Below are 20669 nucleotides of genomic sequence, written 5' to 3'. Positions count from 1 at the left end.
TAATCTCTGGTAAATAGGATGAAAATAACATTAAATTAGAATAAGCAGGATTTAGACGAGGATTTTATTTATTATAAGCACGGGTATACTTATTTTTGACCTTCTATTTTATAAAACCTCCTTTTCATAATTCTTAAAAATGAAGGAGTGTTAGAAGACACCATACTATGGGAAAAACTGTAAACTCTAGACATAATAGTGCCCGGGCGTCCTTCTAGGCAGAGGTGTAAAAGTTATCTCCCATTCATTTAATCGGGCAATTAAAGAATTATTTAGGAGGAAAAAAGGCTAAAAATAAGCACATGGCCTATACTTGCGGATGTTATCCTTGCCACAGACCTAAGACAATTAAAAGAAGCTGTGGGTGTGTGTTCAAGCCGAATTCGTACCAACCCCTTCTGAACCTACAGAAAAGGCCACAAATAAACAACTAAGTTCTCGAACCTTCATCGAAAGAGAAAATCTGATGATAGCAGAAAAGTGAAAAGTAAATTGAATATTTCTCCAAAGGCTAAATTATATGCCGTGCCTATGAGTATACTGGGAGATCGGAGAATTCGAGAACAATCATGGAACCTCAGATATCCTAAAAAAATCATCGCTCATACAACAATGGCGCTGGCAAGACCACATGGTGAGAACGAAGGAGCACTAATGGACAAAAAGAATTACAATACTATTCTGGCTGGACAAAGAAAAAGAGGAAGACAGCAAAGATGGAGGGACAACCTTGACCATTTCTGTCTCACCTTTTGGAACAGGACGGAACAAAACACAATTAATTGTAATAATTTTTTAAATAATAATACAAACATTTTTATAATGGATATTACCTGACGTAATCTCTTTTACAATAAGTCTTTCCCTCTCTGACGAAACAGGTACAGGTTTCATCGAGAAATTGGTGGCACTCGGCGCATTTGAGGCACGCCGCGTGCCATTCGAGGTCCGGCGCAACCCTCAGAATGTACTGATCGTGTATTTGAGAACCACAACCGACGCACAGCGAGAGCCTCCTCTTTTCTGAAAAAAAAAAAAAATAGTTGTAATTTTTTCCCTTTGCGTTTAGCAGGTTGTAAACTGCAAGCTATGAATACAATGCCCCAGAGCGGGGTGAATTTTATACGCGAAATACATTATCGTCCGTTGGGCGGGGCTGTGACGGACGGACTATGATATTCTAGTTATGGTGTTGTAGTACATTAAGGGATTAATATTATGCGAGAGGGGGGCCGTCTTTTTGGGGTGGCTTATCAGCTTAATCCCTTCTTTAGAGCAGGTGTGCCGTTGGGACATTATGGCTTATAAATTTTTTGTTAAGATGTAAAGAAGACGAGGGGGGGGTGAAATCAAGTAATTACGTCCCCTCGGTTGGGAGAGAAAGAGGGAGCGAGAGAGCGAGTGAGAGTCGTTAAGCCGCAATAAAGAAAAAACAACAGATTATTAACGTTAAAAGTCTTGTAATAAAAATACACAAAAATAAAAAACACGTTTAGGAATTTTTCTAATCGCATCCCAAGCGTCGTAATTCAATAGAAATTACGTATACATATAAAATAATCATCTATCCCTCTCACTCACTCTCTCTCTCTCTCTCTCTCTCTCTCTCTCTCTCTCTCTCTCTTACTGGATTGGATTTAATGGATTTAATTGGTATGTTAGATGAAACAAAGGTCCAGAGACCTAATTCTGCGTAGCTAAATAAAACGCTAAATAAAATCAATCAATCAATTAATCTTGCTAACTCTCTCCCACCCTCTCTCTCTCACTCTCTCTCTCTCTCCTTTTTTTTACTGCCTGCCTGCTTATCGAAATGTTGTCAGTGTCTCTCTCTCTGTTTCTGTCTATCCTTCTGTCTCTTTCTTTTACTAACTCACTCACTCTCCCGCTTTCATCTTCGTTTCCGTTCTGTCTGTCGATGATTCTTAGTCTATCTCTCTCTCACTCTCTCTTTTTTTTTTCACTCCCTGTTGCTTGTCGAAAGGTTGTCAGTATCTATCTCTCTGTCTGTCTCTTTCATTCACTCTTTTTTTTGTTTCCGGCCTGTCTGTCGATGATTCTTAGTCTCTTTCTCTCTCTTCTCTTTCTCTATCTATCTATCTATCTATCTATTTATCTACCTCTCTCTCTCTCTCTCTCTGTATCTATCTTCCTTTTTTTTCATTCCCTAGCTGCTTGTCGAAAGGTTGTCAGAATCGATCTCTATCTCTTGCTCTCTCTCTCTCTCTCTCTCTCTCTCTCTCTCTCTCTCTCTCTCTCTCTCTCTCTCGCTCTCACTCACTTTCGCCTTTTCTTTTTCGTTTCCGGTTTGTCTGTCGATGATTCTCAGTATCTGTACTAAGTTGGGGGACTCCTGCCCGGGCTGGATGGATGAGTGAAGGAGTTTAAAACGAAAATATGAATTTAAGTTTACAAATTGAACTCCAGCAAAGCTCCGAATTAGTGTATTGTTAAAATCTGTTTGGACCAATTTCAATCCGAGTAAGTACAAACTATGACTTGAGGTCCGAACACCGAAAATCGAAGGTAGAAAGACAAATTTATTAAGGTAAAAAGTAAAATTCATTGGAAAATCTGATAACCGGCCATTTTTTACACTCACTTTTTTATCTAATAAACAAATCATGGAAATTAATAATCAAGTAATCAAAATATCCTGGAGTAAATGAGATATTTCTCCGTCTGGTCTGTTGGATTGATGAACCTATAATTCAGTCCTTACCGTTCATAATGGTCTGTCAGATGCGTTTCCCCATCGCCCGATAAAAAAGGACAAACAGTATGGAAAAACGGACAGACCCAACAAAATCTCACAATGTAATTATGCATACATGATCGCATTGAACTGATGGACACTGATTACACTGATGATTACCACTTGGTCCGTTTATTCTCGCTTGTCACCTTACTTCATACTCAATAGAACTTCATGCTGCTTTCAGTTCTATAGGTTCATTTATTCCGACACCAAAAGCAATTAGGTTATTATTATCGTAACAACTGAATTTTCAGTATTTACATTTTCTCGAAGGAAAGATGGACTAAGAAATTCTTTTCCTTATAATAACAGCAAGAATTTAATCTAAATTCTGTTAGCATCGCGTTTCATCGTCGAATGGAATAGTTCCGAAGGCTGGACGTGGGCGTCGCCCGCAATAAAGTTTCCCCCAAAGGAAATCTTAAACGGATTGAGCCCGTGGCGTCGAAGTGCTGATCACATTATAACCCGAGGGGTTTCAACAATCCCCTAATGACAGTAACGGCTACCCTACATAATTCCACCTTAGACAGGGTGCTATTTAAATTTATACGCTTATAAACTATCAACCATTGTCGTATCGGTGTGTTTAAATAAATCAATACAATAATTAATACATTCAGTTGTATCATTTGTCCTATTTATATGCGTAAATATACAAGCGCAAATATTATTATTTACTTTGGATTTGAGACAAACTTCCATTGAAAATTATTGGGAAAGCTTGTTCAGGCGGACCGGAAGCGACCAATTTTACAACAATTTTAATGTAAATTAGAGTATCTATATTTATTTACAAATCCTTCGTGAAATCATCGTGTTTAAACACTTTAAAATAATCCCGATTTGAAATATTACGGACAACTGAAGCCTTTTTTTATTATATACGATTTGAATATTCTATCTTGAACACAATAGGGGTATTCACGATCTTTGTGTTAACCCTATTAAGTCTGTTAAATCCTGTTAGATCGAGAAAAATGATGACGTAGACTTGTAAGAATCGGCTAGTTAACATTGCTCGATCTAACAGGCCAGGGTTAATGTTAGATGTTAGGTCGAAAATGTAGTCACATTGCTAGCCGTTAGGGAGTAGGTAACCAACATGGTAGCCATGAATTTAACAGCTGTTTTTTGTTTTCGCGTATTTTTATTCTTAAATACGCATTAATTAAATCAAACTAATACATTTCTTAATTAATTAATTTGAATCAGTTAATTTCTGACCTGTCCTTATACTCTCATTTATAATAGATACATCCCCTATCCTATGAATTTGTAGGCTGTTAGATATTAGGATACAAGTTAGGTATGTCGGCAGGAATTGAAGCGTGTCATTTGTTAGTACTTTTCCAATGCATAGATAGCATTTTGAATGAAGGAGATAATTAATTTTCCTTTTTTATTAGCTTCTGGCTTCTTACAATTTAAGACAAAAGAAAAACAAAACAAAAAACAACAAGGACTATTATTTATTATTTTTGGTTCTTCCAATCGCCCCGCGCAGCATTTGCGGAAAAATTAACGTTTAACATGCTAAGAAAAGAAGGGGGCGTTCAAGATCTTACTGGGCATTTCTTTATTCGAGTTAACACGAGTTAACATCTTACAAGCATCGTGAATACCGATAATATTCAAGAAATTCTGGGTAACCAACCAAACAAATGTATTATAGTTAAAATGCATCCAAACCAGCGAGAATGAGCGAACCGGGATGACTGTGGGGTTATGACCGGTTAACCTAGCTGACCTCAGGAAAAGTGAGTTCGCCTGTTATATCTTGTTTGTCTGTCTGTTTACAAATTTCTCGACTGACTCTCCTGTTTTTTTACTTTCTTATTATTGAATGATTATGACAAGCAAAACTGACAACCACTGAAAATTGGGACATTTGTATGACAAGCAGAACCAGCAAGACTAAGCGAGCGGACCAGGATTAAACGACTTACTCATGAACTCATAATGTGTATATTTACATTTCCTGGCGTCTGTCTTTTTTTTAAATCTTTTTTATGTTTTAATAGATAAAATAATCACTGAAGGTGGCAAAACGAGTTAGACAGACCAACATTTTCTAAGTTGTTAGATTTCATCTTAATGTCTGGGGAATAATATGTATGCTTAGCCGTTTCTCATCGTTTTGTTCCGCCCGTCTTCACTGTTTTGGCTTTCACCATCTTCTGTTGTGCGTACGAAAGAAGGGAAAAGCTAAAATAGCGAGATTAGGCGGATGATTGAAGAGTAATCTACATAGTCATTAACTCGCAAAGTATGATGCCTAGTCTTTCTGGTTCGCCTGACAGACTTCCTTGCAATTTTTCCCGCCAACGGGTAATTTTTTATTGGTATATACGACAATGTTATGACAGACAAAACGAACAACTGAGGTGGCGATGAGCGAAAAAACCATCAGACAGGTCGAAATTTTCTAAATTGGTAGACTTAATCTCAGTGACTGCGGTGTGTCATGTAATTTGGCCGTTTCTCATCGATTTGTTCTGCCCGTTATTACTGTTCTGACTTTCAACATCTTCGGTGCTGTGTAGGGAAAAAGGAAACTCCAAAACAGCGAGAACAGGCGGACTAGGATGATCGAAGACTAACCTAGATAGCCGTCAACTCGCAAAATGTGATGCCTACTCTTTCTGGTTCGCCTGTGAGACTTCCATGCAATTTTTCCCGCCAACGGGTCATTTTTTATTGATTTTTAACACGACAACGTTATGATAGACAAAACGAACAATTACTGAGTTGGCGATAAGCCAAAAACCTTCGGCCAGGTCGAAATTTTCTAAATTGGTAGACTTAATCTCAATCTCTGCGGTGTGACATGTAATTTGGCCGTTTATCATCGATTTGTTCCGTCCATCCTCACTGTTCTGACTTTCACCTCTTCGGTGGTGTGTAGGGAAAAAAGGAAACTCCAAAACAGCGAGAACAGGCGGACTAGGATGATCGAAGACTAACCTAGATAGTCATCCAACTCGCAAAGTTAGATGCCTAGTCTATCTGGTTCATCTATTATATTTCTGTGCATTTTTACGTCCGTCTGCCCTTTTTAATAAGACAAAACGTACAATCAACGATGACTGCGAAATGGATAAATTTGTCTGACATGTAGCCAACAAGAATATAACGTTACCTTCTGGCACGGTTATGCGAAAAAATTCTTTCATGACACGCGTATCCTATGATAAACCAACGGGAGGAAATTGGATTTAGATCTGCCTTAGGCATTAAGTAAATTAGCGGAAGAGATTGCTTCCATGTAAGGAGGCTACGTGCTGTGGATCATCTCGTTAAATCAAAGAGAAGCACGTGTCGAGGATTAACTTCGAAACGTCCGCCGTTCCATACGCCACCGTCCTTTCATTCCATCACCAGTCCAAAACGTTTTTGACCGCATTTAAGCTTGAATAATATTATATTTAAAAAGAAATTAATGAGTATTACTGAGTTTCTGTATTGTCTGTCATAACAACAGGCGAACAGACGTAAAAATAAATGCACCAGAAAGTCTAGACATCTAACTTTGCGAGTATTAGACGGTGTAGGGTAGTCCTCTGATCATCCTGGTCCGCCTATTCTCGCTGTTTTAGTTTTTCCTTCATTCCCTCACACCACAGAAACTGGTGAAAACCCAAACAATGCGGACTGCCAGAAAAACCCGAAACAGCCCAATTTATATGCTTATCATGCCGCAATTAAGAAAAATCTCAAAATTTAGGAAATAAAAGCTATTAAGTAAAAAGAAAAATACTTCCATATCATTATAAAAAACAACATAACGAAACTTTTTTTTTCTTTTTTTTTTGGCATTGGATTTTTATCCATAGCCAAGCCTCAAATATGGTATTAATTATCAACCAACAGTTTTTTTACTTTTTAAGTATGACATAGTGTTAAAACATAACAATTAAATTAAATCAAAAAATTCAAATAAATATTTGCTTTATTATTTGTTATTTATACGGTGAGATTACATGATTTTAGAAATGAGACAACCTCGCTATATATATAGTAGTTCCTTGATTCTAATATAGTATGGTAACTAAAGGGATTATCTATGTATCCAGACAAGGCTGTAAATAATTTTTTTCCTTTCCTTCTCATACCTAGAACAAATCATGATTAAAAGTGTCATTGAACACAGTTCCATACAGAGCTCGCAAACGTCAGTAACAGATCTGTTTATTATACGCATATATTGACCTCAGATGGCATGGTTTGATCTGAGCCTGGCACATCTCTGATGGCATTTTGCACATCTCTTTATTTACGTAATGTTTACTGCACCAAGGTGCCTCAATGTTAGGTTGAATGTTTTTGTAAAATAGCCCTTTGTTTGAATGTTTGTACCTTAGTTGCCACTCGTTTGCTAGAGCCCTTTTTAATTGATTTTTGATTTCGGTATAATGAATTTGTAAGAAGCATTCTTTTCCGTTGTGAGCAGCTTCCTTTGCCAGCCTGTCCACTCATTATATTCAAAGCCAGCGTGGGCCTTAACCCATGCAAACTGGACATCTTTACCGCTCTGCCTGAGAAAATTAATTTTGGCTAGAACTTCAAAAATTATGGGGTTGTCAGTAGCATGTAATTTTTTATTTTGTAATTTAAGAAGTGAACTTAAACTGTCAGTTATTATTAAACATTTATCATTCATTTTGTAGGAGCTAATATAACTGAGAGCATTTGAAATTGCATATAATTCGGCTGAGTATATGCTACATTCTTTCGGTAATTTTATCTGGCATTCGTACTTGTTAATGGGATCATACACTGCACAACCAGTCCCTGTAACCAGTTTTGATCCATCTGTAAAGACGTAATGGTAACCCGACCATCTTTCATTAACTTAATTCAAATATTTTCACTTCTTCGAACAATGCAGTATATTTCGTTTGGTACATCGGTGACAAGTCCGAACGTTTTACAATCTGAGTAACATCGAAACTTATTGCTAGAGTTTTTAGTTGATTAATATTGATTAGGCCGGACAATACGCGTGGGATTCCGAAGTTGGTCGGGAGTCGGGACAGTCATCAACTGTATATCTTACCTCATTTTTACATTACAGCTCAGAAAACCTTCTTATCGGCAGATTAATGACATCCACGAAAATACAGAGAGACGACAAAGGAAAGCATTTTATCCGTGCCGTGGTAGACACGGGATCGAAGTTCAACGGCATCGATCAGAACAATTATCATTAAAAATGAGGGTGACGGGCTGTAAAGCGAGAACGTTATATCTTCCACGATAGCATGCGCTTCGGTAATGGAAGTTATTTAAAATAAATGACTACCGGGCTGGAACAAATTTATCACAGGAAAAATCAAAATTCTGATATATTTATAGTAAATAAACGAAAACAAATTATATTTACGGGTAATAAATATCATTTATTTTTCATGTTGGTCATAAATCACACGCCCCTCCCTTCAAAAATTGGTTGTATAATAAAAACAAAAAATCGCAAAGTTGAACAACTACAACTTTTGACTCATGGCTCGAAGGAGGCAGGAAAAACCAATTATTGTAACATTGTCGGAATCAATTAATTATGCATAATTTTTTTGAAATGAAAAATTTGTGTCGCAGGCGGGATTCGAACCACGACTTTCATCTAAATACGCCGCTGCTCGACCTCTTGAGCTACCGTGACTTGGATCCCCCATGCCACAAACTACCCATTTCGACTCCACGTTTTATTCCAATTGTAAGCTGTACGGTTCGAATCCCGCCTGCAACACAAATTTTTCATTTGGAAAAAATTGTGTATAATTAATTGAGTAATTATATAAATAAGAGTAAGCTGATAAAAATAATTAACAATTTAGTATTATCGGACTCTTTAACTAGAAAAACAATTTTTTTACACCCTTCATAGTGTAAAAACTGGCAGAAGTGTAATTTATTGTCAAATTAAAGTTGAATCGCCAATTTAATGAAACTACTCGTTCGGAAAATATTAGAAGCCGAGAAAAACATCGTAATTTACATAGTTTTTTAAACATGTATTTCTGCCTTTATTATGTATGTATTTCAAGGTTAATATATATCATTCGATTTGGTTTTTACCTACGATAAGAAAATGATATGGAAGGATTGTAGTAATAAATGAGATTAGATATACTAAAGCGATAAAACAATCAAAATACCCTCTCAGTAAAGAAGGCCAAAAAAATCTTAAAAACATATCAAATTCAATTTAAGCGCGTTTAAAGCTCCTAAATAGGAAGTTTTATAGCAATAGAAAAAGAAACATTTTTGGGCTCGATCATCCATAAGTAATTTTTTTCTCAGATGTCCGTCCTTCCGCTTAAAAATTCATATCTCCTCTGGATTTTATCCAAACCCAACGTTATCTCAACCGTTGGAAAGCTGGAATGATACACTTTATGATATTTTGTGTCAATGATGTTTGGATGTTATGCCATTATAAACGAGAAAAATAAAGATGAAGTCAACAAAAATACCCCGAACGTTTGTTTTATTTATCTTCGGTTTTAATTCATTTATGGATGCCAGGTTTCGTTTGGAACTTATCAGAGAAGAAAATCGAAGGTATGGCAGGCAAAAAATTTAAAGAAAAAATTATTTGTTGATTTTCTCAAAAATTTATATTCGGTTGTTTTATCAAGGCACAAATTGCGAATATCGACTGGTTCTTGCTGGGAAAATATTTTAACATATGTACCTAAGTCGCTTACCTCAAAATTGTATTTGCCACTTAGCCATGGGTACCGTCCGTAGATATTCAAATAAACAATTTGCTACCTAGCGACGTAGGAAAGTAAGCTAAAATATTCTTCTTTCTAATACTTCGCCTCCGTAAATAATTAGAAAAGGAAAAGGAAAATAAAACGTTTTAGTTTGTTTTACGTTATAATTATTTATTATCAGTCGATCTGCTTTCATTTTGTTCAGTTTTGGGTACACTTTTCTACAAATCTCTTATATGTAAACGATTCTTTTTTTTTTACATAATATAGAATTTAAATAGAACATTAACATAATCGTAGGGAGCAATATATTAAAAAAGTCAACTAGAAGAGGAAAATTTTTTGTGTAAAAACAAAACGTGTAAGTGTTGCTACATTTTTAGGGTATTGCCAAAAATAGGGATTATTAAAATAAAAACAACTCTAGCTACAAACTCTACGAAAAGAAGAACTACTTAGAAAAAAACACTAAATAAATCAATCTTCGGACGAGAAAATTAGTCTTTTAAATCTTTTAAAATACAATGAATAAATATTTCGTGACCGAGCGACAGCGTAAGTCTTGATTTTTTTTTTAAATTGAGTTTTGAATACTAACTTCTTTTTGTCTGCAAAGAGCCTCTTTTTTAGATAAAAGAACGGAAGTAAATATAATTTTTTAATCCTTTGATTATAAACAAATGATAAACAAATTGGCCTTAGGTTTAAATTCCTGTAATTTTAATTCCTTTAATTAAATCATATACTTTTTTGATTGAAGTTTGAATAGTAGCTTCTATTTGCCTCCAAAAAACCTATTTTTTAGATGGAAGAAAATAATTATAAAACAATTTGACGTTTTGATTAGGTAAATTATAAATCAATTGACCTTAGGCTTTAATTGTAATTTTAATTAAATCAGTTCTTTTTTAAATTTAGTTTTCATACTAGCTCCTTTTTGCCTCTAAAGGAAGTCGTTTTAGATGGAAAACCTGGAATTAATTAGAAAATTTTTTTAACGTTTGTTTAGGTAAATCATAAACCCTTTGGCATAAGGCCTAATTCCTATTATTAAATTAGTTACTTTTTTTATTGAAGTTTGAAACTAGCTTCTATTTGCTTCCAAAGAACCTATTTTTCAGATGGAAGAATAAAATTATAAAATAATTTAACGGTTTGATTAGGTAAATTATAAATCAATTGGCCTTAAGCTTTAATTGTAATTTTAATTAAATTAGTTTTTTTTAAATTTGGTTTTGCATTCTAGCTTTTTTATGCCTCTAAAGGAAGTCTTTTTTAGATGGAAAACTGGAATTAATTAGAAAATTTTTTTAACGTTTGTTTAGGTAAGTCATAAACCCTTTGGCATAAGGCCTAATTTGTATAAATAAATCAGTTACTTTTTTATTTAAGTTTGAACACTAGCTTCTATTTGCCTCCAAAGAACCTATTTTTTAGATAGAAGAATAGAATTATAAAATAATTTTGATTAAGTAAATCATAAACCATAAGGGTTAGAAGCGAGGAGAGGCATAACTGTCCTCTGTGCAATATGAAGAGATGAGCAGATGAAACTGTCTTCCATTTTTTATCTGCCCCATTCTGCGGAACTACAGAAAAACTTTTTTACATGCATTCGAATTAAATTGGAATACATTTCTCGAATATTTAAATAGACGAAATTGGCAGGAACTGTAAAAATATGTAATATATCCATTAAAATATAGAAATCAATTGACACAAGAATTTAATTATTAACTTAATATTGAGATTGTTAATGGTATTCAAAGTCTATTTATTTTGTGAATGTTAAATTGAATATTGTATACAATATTTATATATTTATTAATGGTTGTTATGTGCTATAAATGGGCTATGGACATATATATTAAACTAATTTATTTGTTAGATTTTGAAAAAACGTTTATATATGTTCGCTTGTTTATTCTATTGTTATTTTTTTCTGTAGTAGATTTAATATAGGATTCAATGCCTCTTACATACAGGGTGAGTCATTTTTTGACGCACCATTGGAAAATCAACGCGGGTGCATTTAAATCTGACTCGAGGCTTATTTCCTTTGATTAATACGTTAATAAAAGAAAGTGAATCAATTTTCGGTGCACCATAGGAAAATCAAGGGCGGTGCGTCTAATTATGACTCGGCACATTTTATTTTGTTAGTCTCGTACCAAAAAATAGGCGAGTCACTTTTCGACGCACGGCACATTTTATTTTGTTAGTCTCGTACCAAAAAATAGGCGAGTCACTTTTCGACGCACCATTCGTTACAAATTAGTTTTTGTAAGTTGGAAGGAAAACCTTTTGCAAAACCAATATTATTAAAACATTATTCAAACACAATGTAAAAATTAGAAAAAAAATTCTTCACAAATTAATCTGATTAAGGTTTAATAGTATTTTTTTCGTCCGATCATCGTTTTACGATAGACTAAGCTACTGTGTAGCAGCAAATGGAGGTCTGTTCGAACAATTATTATAATGATTTTGAACATTTTTGATTTGCTAACAAAGGAGATTGTTACATTTATTTAATTTTTTTACTTTACCAGAACTTTACTTTTTTACTTAACTTAACTTTTAACTTACTTAACTTTTACTTAACTTGACTTTTTTTTTTGCTTGACTCATCCTTTATATTATATGCATATTATACGTGCCAACTTCCGCAGACAGGTGATATCCCAAATGTGTATATGCTTTTTGTACAGTTCATATTTGTACATTGTTATTCTGAGAAAAAGAAATAAAAAGCATTTCTATTCTATTCTATTCTAAATCATAAATCAATTGGCTTAAGGCCAATATTTTAAATACATTAATTAAATCAGTGAGCGTATACTAACGAATTAAAATTTTCCTTTAAATCGTTTAATTACCTTAATTATCGTGTTTGTAATATGAGCTTGTAACAATTTAGATTAATTTCACGCTGTTTGATCATGGGATAAACAATATGCTGGTAGCGCGGGCAGAAATTAAGCTTTCAATTCAAGTTTTTATTTGTTTTAATGTATTTTAAAAGGTTTTTTTTTAAAGTTAAATTAAGCGTTTTTCATGGGAAATTAAGTTGCAAAAAAAATAAATAAATAAATAAATAAAACCTAGACCTAATGATAAATCAGACCGGACGTCTTCCCGAGCGGATCCAAGAATTCAAGCCATCCGGATTATTTTATTTATTTATTTAATTTTTTTTATATATATGTTAAAGGTTGTTGGGGGCCCTGGGGGGGGGGGGGTTCCGGTACAAAATGGCTGGTGGGAGGGGTCGTGGACGCTATTGGTTCGAACGGCTCCTTCCACTATGCCGCCTCCTCCTACTCCGGGCCCTCTATGGCTCAGATCCTCCACTATATTTTCCAGAATTTCTGGTCTATTTTCCCATAGCAAAAGGAAGACCGAGATTTTATAAAATCCAACTGGAGACTTTAACCTTAGGTTGAGTTCGAGTCTCTCCAAAAGGACAGAGTCCCGAAAAAAAAATTATACATACACTTATGTTTTAATATCTTCACTAATGAGTTCGTGTGTGCGAGAAGGAGATAGAAAGCAAGTAAGAAAATAAAGTTTATGAAACAAATAGGAAGTTTAATGATAATAATGAGGGGAGACAAGGCGACAAGTAATCAATCTTATCCATAAGTCCATTATATTTAGTGGTCTATTGACGAAATTACTTCGTTCAAATCTTTTTATGTAAGGTTTTAGTTGAAATGAAAAAAGTTAGTGTCAAGAGCGGGATTCGAACCCACGACCTTCGGCTGCTGCTTTAACCACATGAGCTATCTGTACTTCCGTCCCCTCGGACATCAACTCCCCTTCTAAACCTACAACCTTATCCATAACGCACACTTTTCTCAAACTTTTTGATCAATTTGGCTCAAAATTTATATGGGTGTTTTTAAATGTACGTCTAAAGGGCCTACAAAATTTATCTCGGGTGAGTAGTTCTTATACTGACAAGAATTTGAGTTTTGAAAAAAGAATTGTCAATTATTTCCAACTTGAAACTTTTTTTTGTCATAAACTATGTAATATTTTTAAAATTCGTTAGCCATAATTCTGCTAAAACATCTGATTAATTATTATAAAAATTAATTCATAAAATTGAACATTTTATAAATGAAGATTTTTCAGGGGAGGTAAAAAACTGAAAAAAAACGTAATTGAGTCGAAAATACGTCGTCAATACGAATAGTGGGCTTTTTTCGATAGCTTAAAGAATAAATAAATATGTAAGATGTAATAATGTTCGGGGTAAGTTGTAAACCGTGCCCTTTGTGAGCTATTGTATGCCCCGGTGAGCCTAGTTCATCATGAAACTTGATTCAGTGTTTGAATTTCTTCTACTGTTACGTTGTACATCTCAAAATACTCCTCCTGCAGACAAATGAGGCGCCACGGATTGTACTAGGTGTGTTGGTGTCTTCTTTGCAGAATCTGCTCGCGCTGTGTTAGTTTATGCCAATCTTCTTCAGATGCCATTCAGCCTGCAGTTTCCTGCTAAGAATACTGTTAGAATTCGAAGTTTTTTCCTTCTTCCTTTGATGCATTCTGTTGTCTCTTTCCTTCCAAAATTTGCTAGAAGGTTCTTGGATTGTTTATGTCGAATGAGTGAATTCCATTGTTTCCTCATTTTCATATTGGCTTTTTGTCTAAACTACACATTGATAGTGTGAATCCGTATGCCATAGAAGAGCTCAGGACCTATCAGCAGGATAGCCCCTTCCTAGCAAGTGCGTCCGCTCACTCATTGCCCTCTACTCACACAGGTCCTAAGTCCCAGGGTGACTTTATTTTGCATACCTAATCTATTTAGTTTAGTTTTTCAATTGAGCACCATCTTTGAGTTCGTGATGTTTGAACATAGTGCTTGATGACTGCTTGGCTATCTGACATGTTAGCTATATTCTTGTTTTTGTGCCCTTAGTTTAAATTGAACTGGATACAATAATCAACTACACTTCAGCCTGAAAGATGCTGGTGTATATTCCCATGGGCTCTGAGTATTCCTAGTTCCACGAAAATAATTATAGGACTTTTTCCAGCTCAGTTTTCGTCTCATTTTTGTTTTGACGTGTGCAATGTCTACCAGTTTGGGGCTTTCCTCGAGATTAAAAAACGAGGAGCCCATTGATTTTAGCCAAGAAGCCGCTATAAAACCACGTAAATCAAGCACCAAAGTTAAACGAAAGTTGGAGGATTTACACGAGAAAGATGGTGTACAATGATTGCATAAATAAGCTCCGTAGCTTTTTTTAATATGTTCTATAATCAATATAAATTAAATTGTATACTTAAGACTTATGTTGATAAGGCCTTGGATAATTGCCGCTCGTTTGTACACGTTAATGATGTAATATTTTATCTATTTTCCTTATCGCATTAAATCCAGTTTGCAGATGGAAAAATCAATTAAAACAAATTAAAAAAGACTTGTATATTTGTATTTTTAATTTTATATAAATTTTTTATTCACATTTTGTAAAAGGTTCGTATAATTTTTTTTACAATTATACTTTTACTAGTACTTTTATTTTTCTAAATTATAATATTTTTTCTTTACTATCTCTCAAAAATCTGATCTGAGAGTTCGGAAATAAGTAAAATACATAAATCTATAAAACAATACTTCGAGTACTCGAAAAATTGTAACTTAAACAGAGTTATATGAGGAAAAGCATGAAGAAATTTTAAGCAAAATAAGGAATTTTCTCTAGAAGAAAATTTTGCCTGCAGTGTATATTGAATATTAGATGGGACCTAGGTTGCTGCCTTGCGGAACACCCATTTCTACATAGTTTCTACATAGTATACATTTTGTAAACGTTTATATAAATTTTGGTAAATATTTATAGTTTTTGCCTATCTATTTTATTTTTTTCAATCATAATTTTTTTAGTATCTTTAAGAAATTCAAATGAGTTCCAATCGAGAAAAAACATACAAAAATGACTTGTGATACTGACAAAATTGTTCATACTCCTTATATTCGCTTCTTCGGAGGCAATAAAATCTATATTTAATAATTTAAAAAAATGCTTCCCGTACTCAAAAATTGTTATGAAAATAGTGTTATGCAGGAAAGCCTGACGAATTTTTAAGCAAAAAATTAATTTTTAGATGAATTGTTATACTGAATAGAGGATGGGACCGAGGGACATGCAGTGTACATTGAATATTAGATGGGACCTAGGATGCTGCCTTGCGGAACACCCGTTTCGGCGTTGTTGAATCCAGGAAATATAATCAAATTAAGTTATACCAAGCCAGCTGATCTTAAATCCTACTTAAACGAGCAGTGGTAACCCTACTTTTACACACTATACACCGCAGACTTTCTACTAGCTATGGGGATGGTACCCTCATCTCAACCAGAAACCAACAAACCCATGCCACATTCCTTAAGAAGTGGTTTGGAGCTTGGAAAATGACAATAGTGGTAGAAAAAAGTGGAACTTTTTTTGTTGTCTTGGTGAAAACAAACTGCATGAAACTGTTTTAAACGGAGCTAATAGTTTGTTTTATGATTGATTAATCCAGACTCGAAAAGGTCAAAATTCCCAGGTGCTTAAAAGTTTAAAAAGTAGTTTAAACTCTTCAGTTTTGACGAGCGCACTTGACCAATCAATAAGGGTATAAACTAAGTTTAATGTTTTTCTTTCTGCATTGTATCAAGCTGTCTGTTTTAACTTTTAAGGGTGAGTTTGCTTTTTTAGTTCTAAAATACAAATTGTCAAAATAGTTTTTTTTTTAATGGAAAATCTGGACGAAGAAAGAAGACTGTTCAAATAAGTACATTTTCCCGCCATAAAATTGCAATAAAATTAATTAAACGGCAGGTTCTGGCGGAGGGTGAAAAAACGTGGGACCGGATGCTAGGAAAGAGTAGCAATTACTTTACACCGATTAATAGTCGGATAATCTCATAATCTTGTCTGCCGACATTGCCGTAGTCTTATCTATCAATTTTACAAATGGAACTCTTTTTTTTCCCTTTCTTCTTCATACATCTACGAAAACCAAAAGGACATACGTGCACAGAGTGCCGGGATAAAAGAAGTTGGCAAATTGGGGACAAAATATATTTAAAGGATTAATAAGCACGGAACAGGAGATTTTAAAAAAAGATTCTTAAAGTCAAAAAATTTGAACACCATCATCAAGACGGCCGAACTTTTTCCAACAGTGAATTCTAAAAGTCTTGAATGAGACAGTGGTAAGCTGTTGAAAACCCAACGACTTTTACCGGATAAAATTTTGAAGATTCCGGCAAACGCGTACGATAAGTAGCGAAGACGTGCGGACCAAGAAGGGTTATGCTCGTGAAATATAATGGCAACTACCAAGGAAATTATATCAATTCGGCCTTCGGAATGTTTTTATCACACGTTTTATGTTAATTTGACGGTATTAGCGATCAAGGGAGCTTTTCATCTAGGTTATTATGATCCAACTTTTCTTCTGAAATGTCATTTATGCAGATCCTGAAATTAATTCTAAATTGAACGGTTTTTCTGAGAGTAATATTTGAATTTGAATTGTTTCCTTCTAGTTATACATGCGCCCAGATGTGAGAATAAATTTGAACAAATAAATGTCGTGTATTGCAAGTGTCCATGTTTTCGAGCCTTCGTAAAAGCATCATATATGCCTTTTAACTTTTAAATAACAGGAAGACTAGAAAGGAAGGGTCCTTGTTGTACGTTGTAGCCCATGATTAAATTATGGATAATTTGGATAATGTGAATACGGGGGGGGGGTGCTGTTCGGTCGTGTTTGACTGTACGGCTATCGATCGGCAACATCTGCTCTTTATGTTTGCCTTGGAATCCTCTTCCCCGCGGTCGGCTAATTGCATTGAATTCTTCCTATTAATGCTCTTCTCCAAATATTGACTTTTGTCGTTTTACCCCTTCATTACAACGTCATCATCTCGGCGGACGGGGGAGAGCCCTAGTACAACACGGGGGAATACTTGACATTGTGGGCTCTAACCTCGATTTAATTCTATTAATTGGATCTATTCGGATATTTAGAGGGCAAACAAGAGATAATCACAACCCGCCGGGGTATTTATTTGCTCTTCCTAATTACATAACTTTTCCTTTGAGCGGGGATGTTTTACATCTAACATTTGCCCTCAACAGCATACCCCCTTGTCCTTGATCATTATTTTGAAACCGACGTTCACCTAGAATTAAATAATCCACGAGCCCTAATTAATTGATTTAATTTTTATTTAGCATTGTATTAAATAATCAAGAATGTTCCTAAGAGAAAAAACAACACCCTCCAATTGTAAAATGTTTCAACAAACTCTGGTCCATATCATTGGACGTCCAGACATTTGATTACACTTCTCAAGAAATTGCTATTGTGTTTAGTGAAATTAAAACTATAGATTAAAACAAAGCCAATGAATTGTTTTTACCAGAAGTTCAAGTTTAACAACTGGACTGGATTTTATACATTTTTTTACATTTGGATCTAAATCGTTCGACGAACTGGATGAGCCTTTTATGACCCCCATAAAAGTTATGGATTCCTTCTTACACGCCAGTTCGAACTAGTATATTTATGAGATACCTAACCAAATTGACAAAAATTAACAAATAAACACAAAGTAATATTTTGTATTACTACAATTAATTAAGGTTTTTAGTTGAGATAAAAAAGTCAATGGCACGAGCGGATTCGAACCCACGATCTTCGGCTAGATACGCCGCTGCTCTACCACTTGAGCTATCGTGACCTCGATCCACTCGGACACTAACTTGCCATCTCAACCCCACCTTTTGAAATTTCCCTCCTTTATGCCATTTTTTCTTTATTTTTCCATTTTTTGGTTGAGATGGCAAGTTAGTGTCCGAGTGGATCGAGGTCACGATAGCTCAGGCGGTAGAGCAGCGGCGTATCTAGCCGAAGATCGTGGGTTCGAATCACGCTCGTGCCATTGACTTTTTTATCTCAACTAAAAGCCTTAATTAATTGTAATATATTAATTGGTCAAGCGGACCACGAAATTAGTGAATTTTGTATTACATTGAGTTGACCTAAAATAAAGTAAAATGAAATAATATAAAGAAACTAAACAAATATAATTACAATTATAATAAATAACTGAAAAACAAACGAGTATGTTATTATTAAAAAAAGAAGTAGATTCCACTACATACAACAGGGAAGACACAAAAATTACAACAACTATAAAATTCTAATAAAATGTTTCGATAACTTAAAGCGTATTTTACTTTTCTTAAACATCGATAGCTAAACTCTGAAAGAATAAAGAGAATTTGTGATTATAGCTCTGTTTCGTCAAATTAACATTTTTAATTAAAATTTTGTAATTTCAAAGTAACCACTTTACACTTCAAATTAACCATTTTTAATTTCAAATTCAGTATTTCTAGTCCAAACTAATCTTTTTTTAACTTGAATTCAACTTTTCTCTAATTTCAAATAAACCCTTTTTGAAATTTTAATTTAACCCTTATTAACGACAAACGAACCCTTTTTCTAAAGCATTAAAAAACTTAGAAAATCGTATGAAATATGATGATGGAAAGTAAAATTCTTGTATTTGAGAATTTTAAAAAAATATAAAATAATTATTTTAGAGATAATTATTTTATAAATGAAAAAATCGAATCGTTTACTTTTGTACATTTTTCCCTCAAATTAATTCTTTTTATTTAAAATTCACCTTTTTTTATGTTCAAATTAACTTCGTTTATTTCAAACTAACCATATTTAACTTCAAATCAACCTTTTTTAATTCAAATTAACCAGTTTTTACTTCAAATGAACTCTTTTTGAAATTTCAATCAACAATGTTAAAGTGAAGTTAAAAAGGTTAATTTCAAAGAAACTATACTTCTACTAATTCAAGATTTCTATAAAATATAAAATAATTATTTTATGTTTTGAAAAAATTGGCAAATATACTGGGAATTTACGTTACATGCTTATATTTCATACAATCTATGTTTATACTGCTTTAAAGAAATGGTTACTTTCTTATAACAGATAGGAATAGCTCATTTTAACAACAGGACAAAACGGATTAAGAACGACCAACAATCATATTTATGAGATATTAGCAAATTTCTATCTCCAACAGAAATCGATATGAATACCCTTAATTTGGATAAAAACATAAGACAAGCAAATAAGAACAGCAAATTGGGTAAACAATTCTTCGTTCCTGCACACTTAAAAACTTAAACAATTTTATATTTCAGGTAGGTTTGATTTTTTTCTCTAGTAGGGAAATTAGTAAAATTGATCAATTGGATAACAACAAAGTAAAAACTACCACCGCTGTCAGATTTGCTTTCAAAGCAGGCAGATAATAATTAATTTAGCGACAGGGGGGTCGGAAAGTGGATTAACCACTACTAAGGGTGGACCATCGCTCAAACAAGATCTCGGCGTGGTGTCCGATTCGAGGGTGGCGGGTTTTTTCTTTGTGTGAAAACTTCCGTTAAATATTGTCAAATTGACCAGGTGGATGGGAGAAAATGCGGTTGTTGGCTGGACGAGTCGACCAGTTTGTTTCCATTGCAAGGCCTGCTCTTGGTTGGTGAGGCGGCAAAAATTGTTGCGCATGGGCTGAGCCCCTTCCCAACCATATTTGCCCCCCCCCTTCAGAATTATCCTTTTTTCCTAGCGTCAACAAGGAACAATGCAAAATTTAATGCCATTTCTCCATTTTTTTACGGAAGAAATTAGGCTAAACTGCTGGGAGATGAAGATTCTGAGGTTTAATTACGGACCAGCTCTGGAAAACAAGAGGTACAGAAAAGGAAAAAAAGAACAGTTAAATAATCTGTAGCAGAAGTAGGTAAAAGGTGTGGATGTTAAGATGGCTCCAGGATGTGAAGGACTCGGAAAGATGGGAGCGAGGCAGTGGAGAAAGACTCGTCACCAGGACGCCTGGCGGGTCTTGTTAAAGTAGGCCAAGGTCCTACATGAACCGAATAAAAAAGTAGTAGTTAGTAATTTATAAAATATCGCCTATTTTATAAATTACGCCGCAAAGTCAAATATTAGCGAATATATGGCACCATGTGGTTAGTCCTGCGTATTGCAATCAACAAGGTCGACCCTACCGATATGATGGCATACAATATCACGATTTGGGGAGAGTGGAAATCTTTTGCTAGGCACTATATTGG

The 20669-nt window shown here is 34.4% G+C and overlaps 1 protein-coding gene across 1 annotated transcript in view; it reads right to left on the bottom strand.

Moving 5' to 3' along the window:
- LOC106666675 (insulin gene enhancer protein ISL-1) overlaps nt 1-20669 on the bottom strand; it is a 115832-nt gene that overhangs the window by 54896 nt on the left and 40267 nt on the right. Inside the window, exon 2 of the mRNA XM_014394029.2 lies at nt 834-1023. Coding sequence (XP_014249515.1) covers nt 834-1023 — 190 coding nt within the window. The remainder of the gene's footprint in view (nt 1-833; nt 1024-20669) is intronic.

Source organism: Cimex lectularius, unplaced genomic scaffold, assembly GCF_000648675.2.
Source record: "Cimex lectularius strain Harlan isolate CLEC.00 unplaced genomic scaffold, Clec_2.1 scaffold117, whole genome shotgun sequence".
In the NCBI taxonomy this organism is placed as follows: Eukaryota; Metazoa; Arthropoda; class Insecta; order Hemiptera; family Cimicidae; genus Cimex; species Cimex lectularius.
Note: the sequence above shows the minus strand (reverse complement) of the source record. Positions and strands in the feature narration are given on the sequence as shown.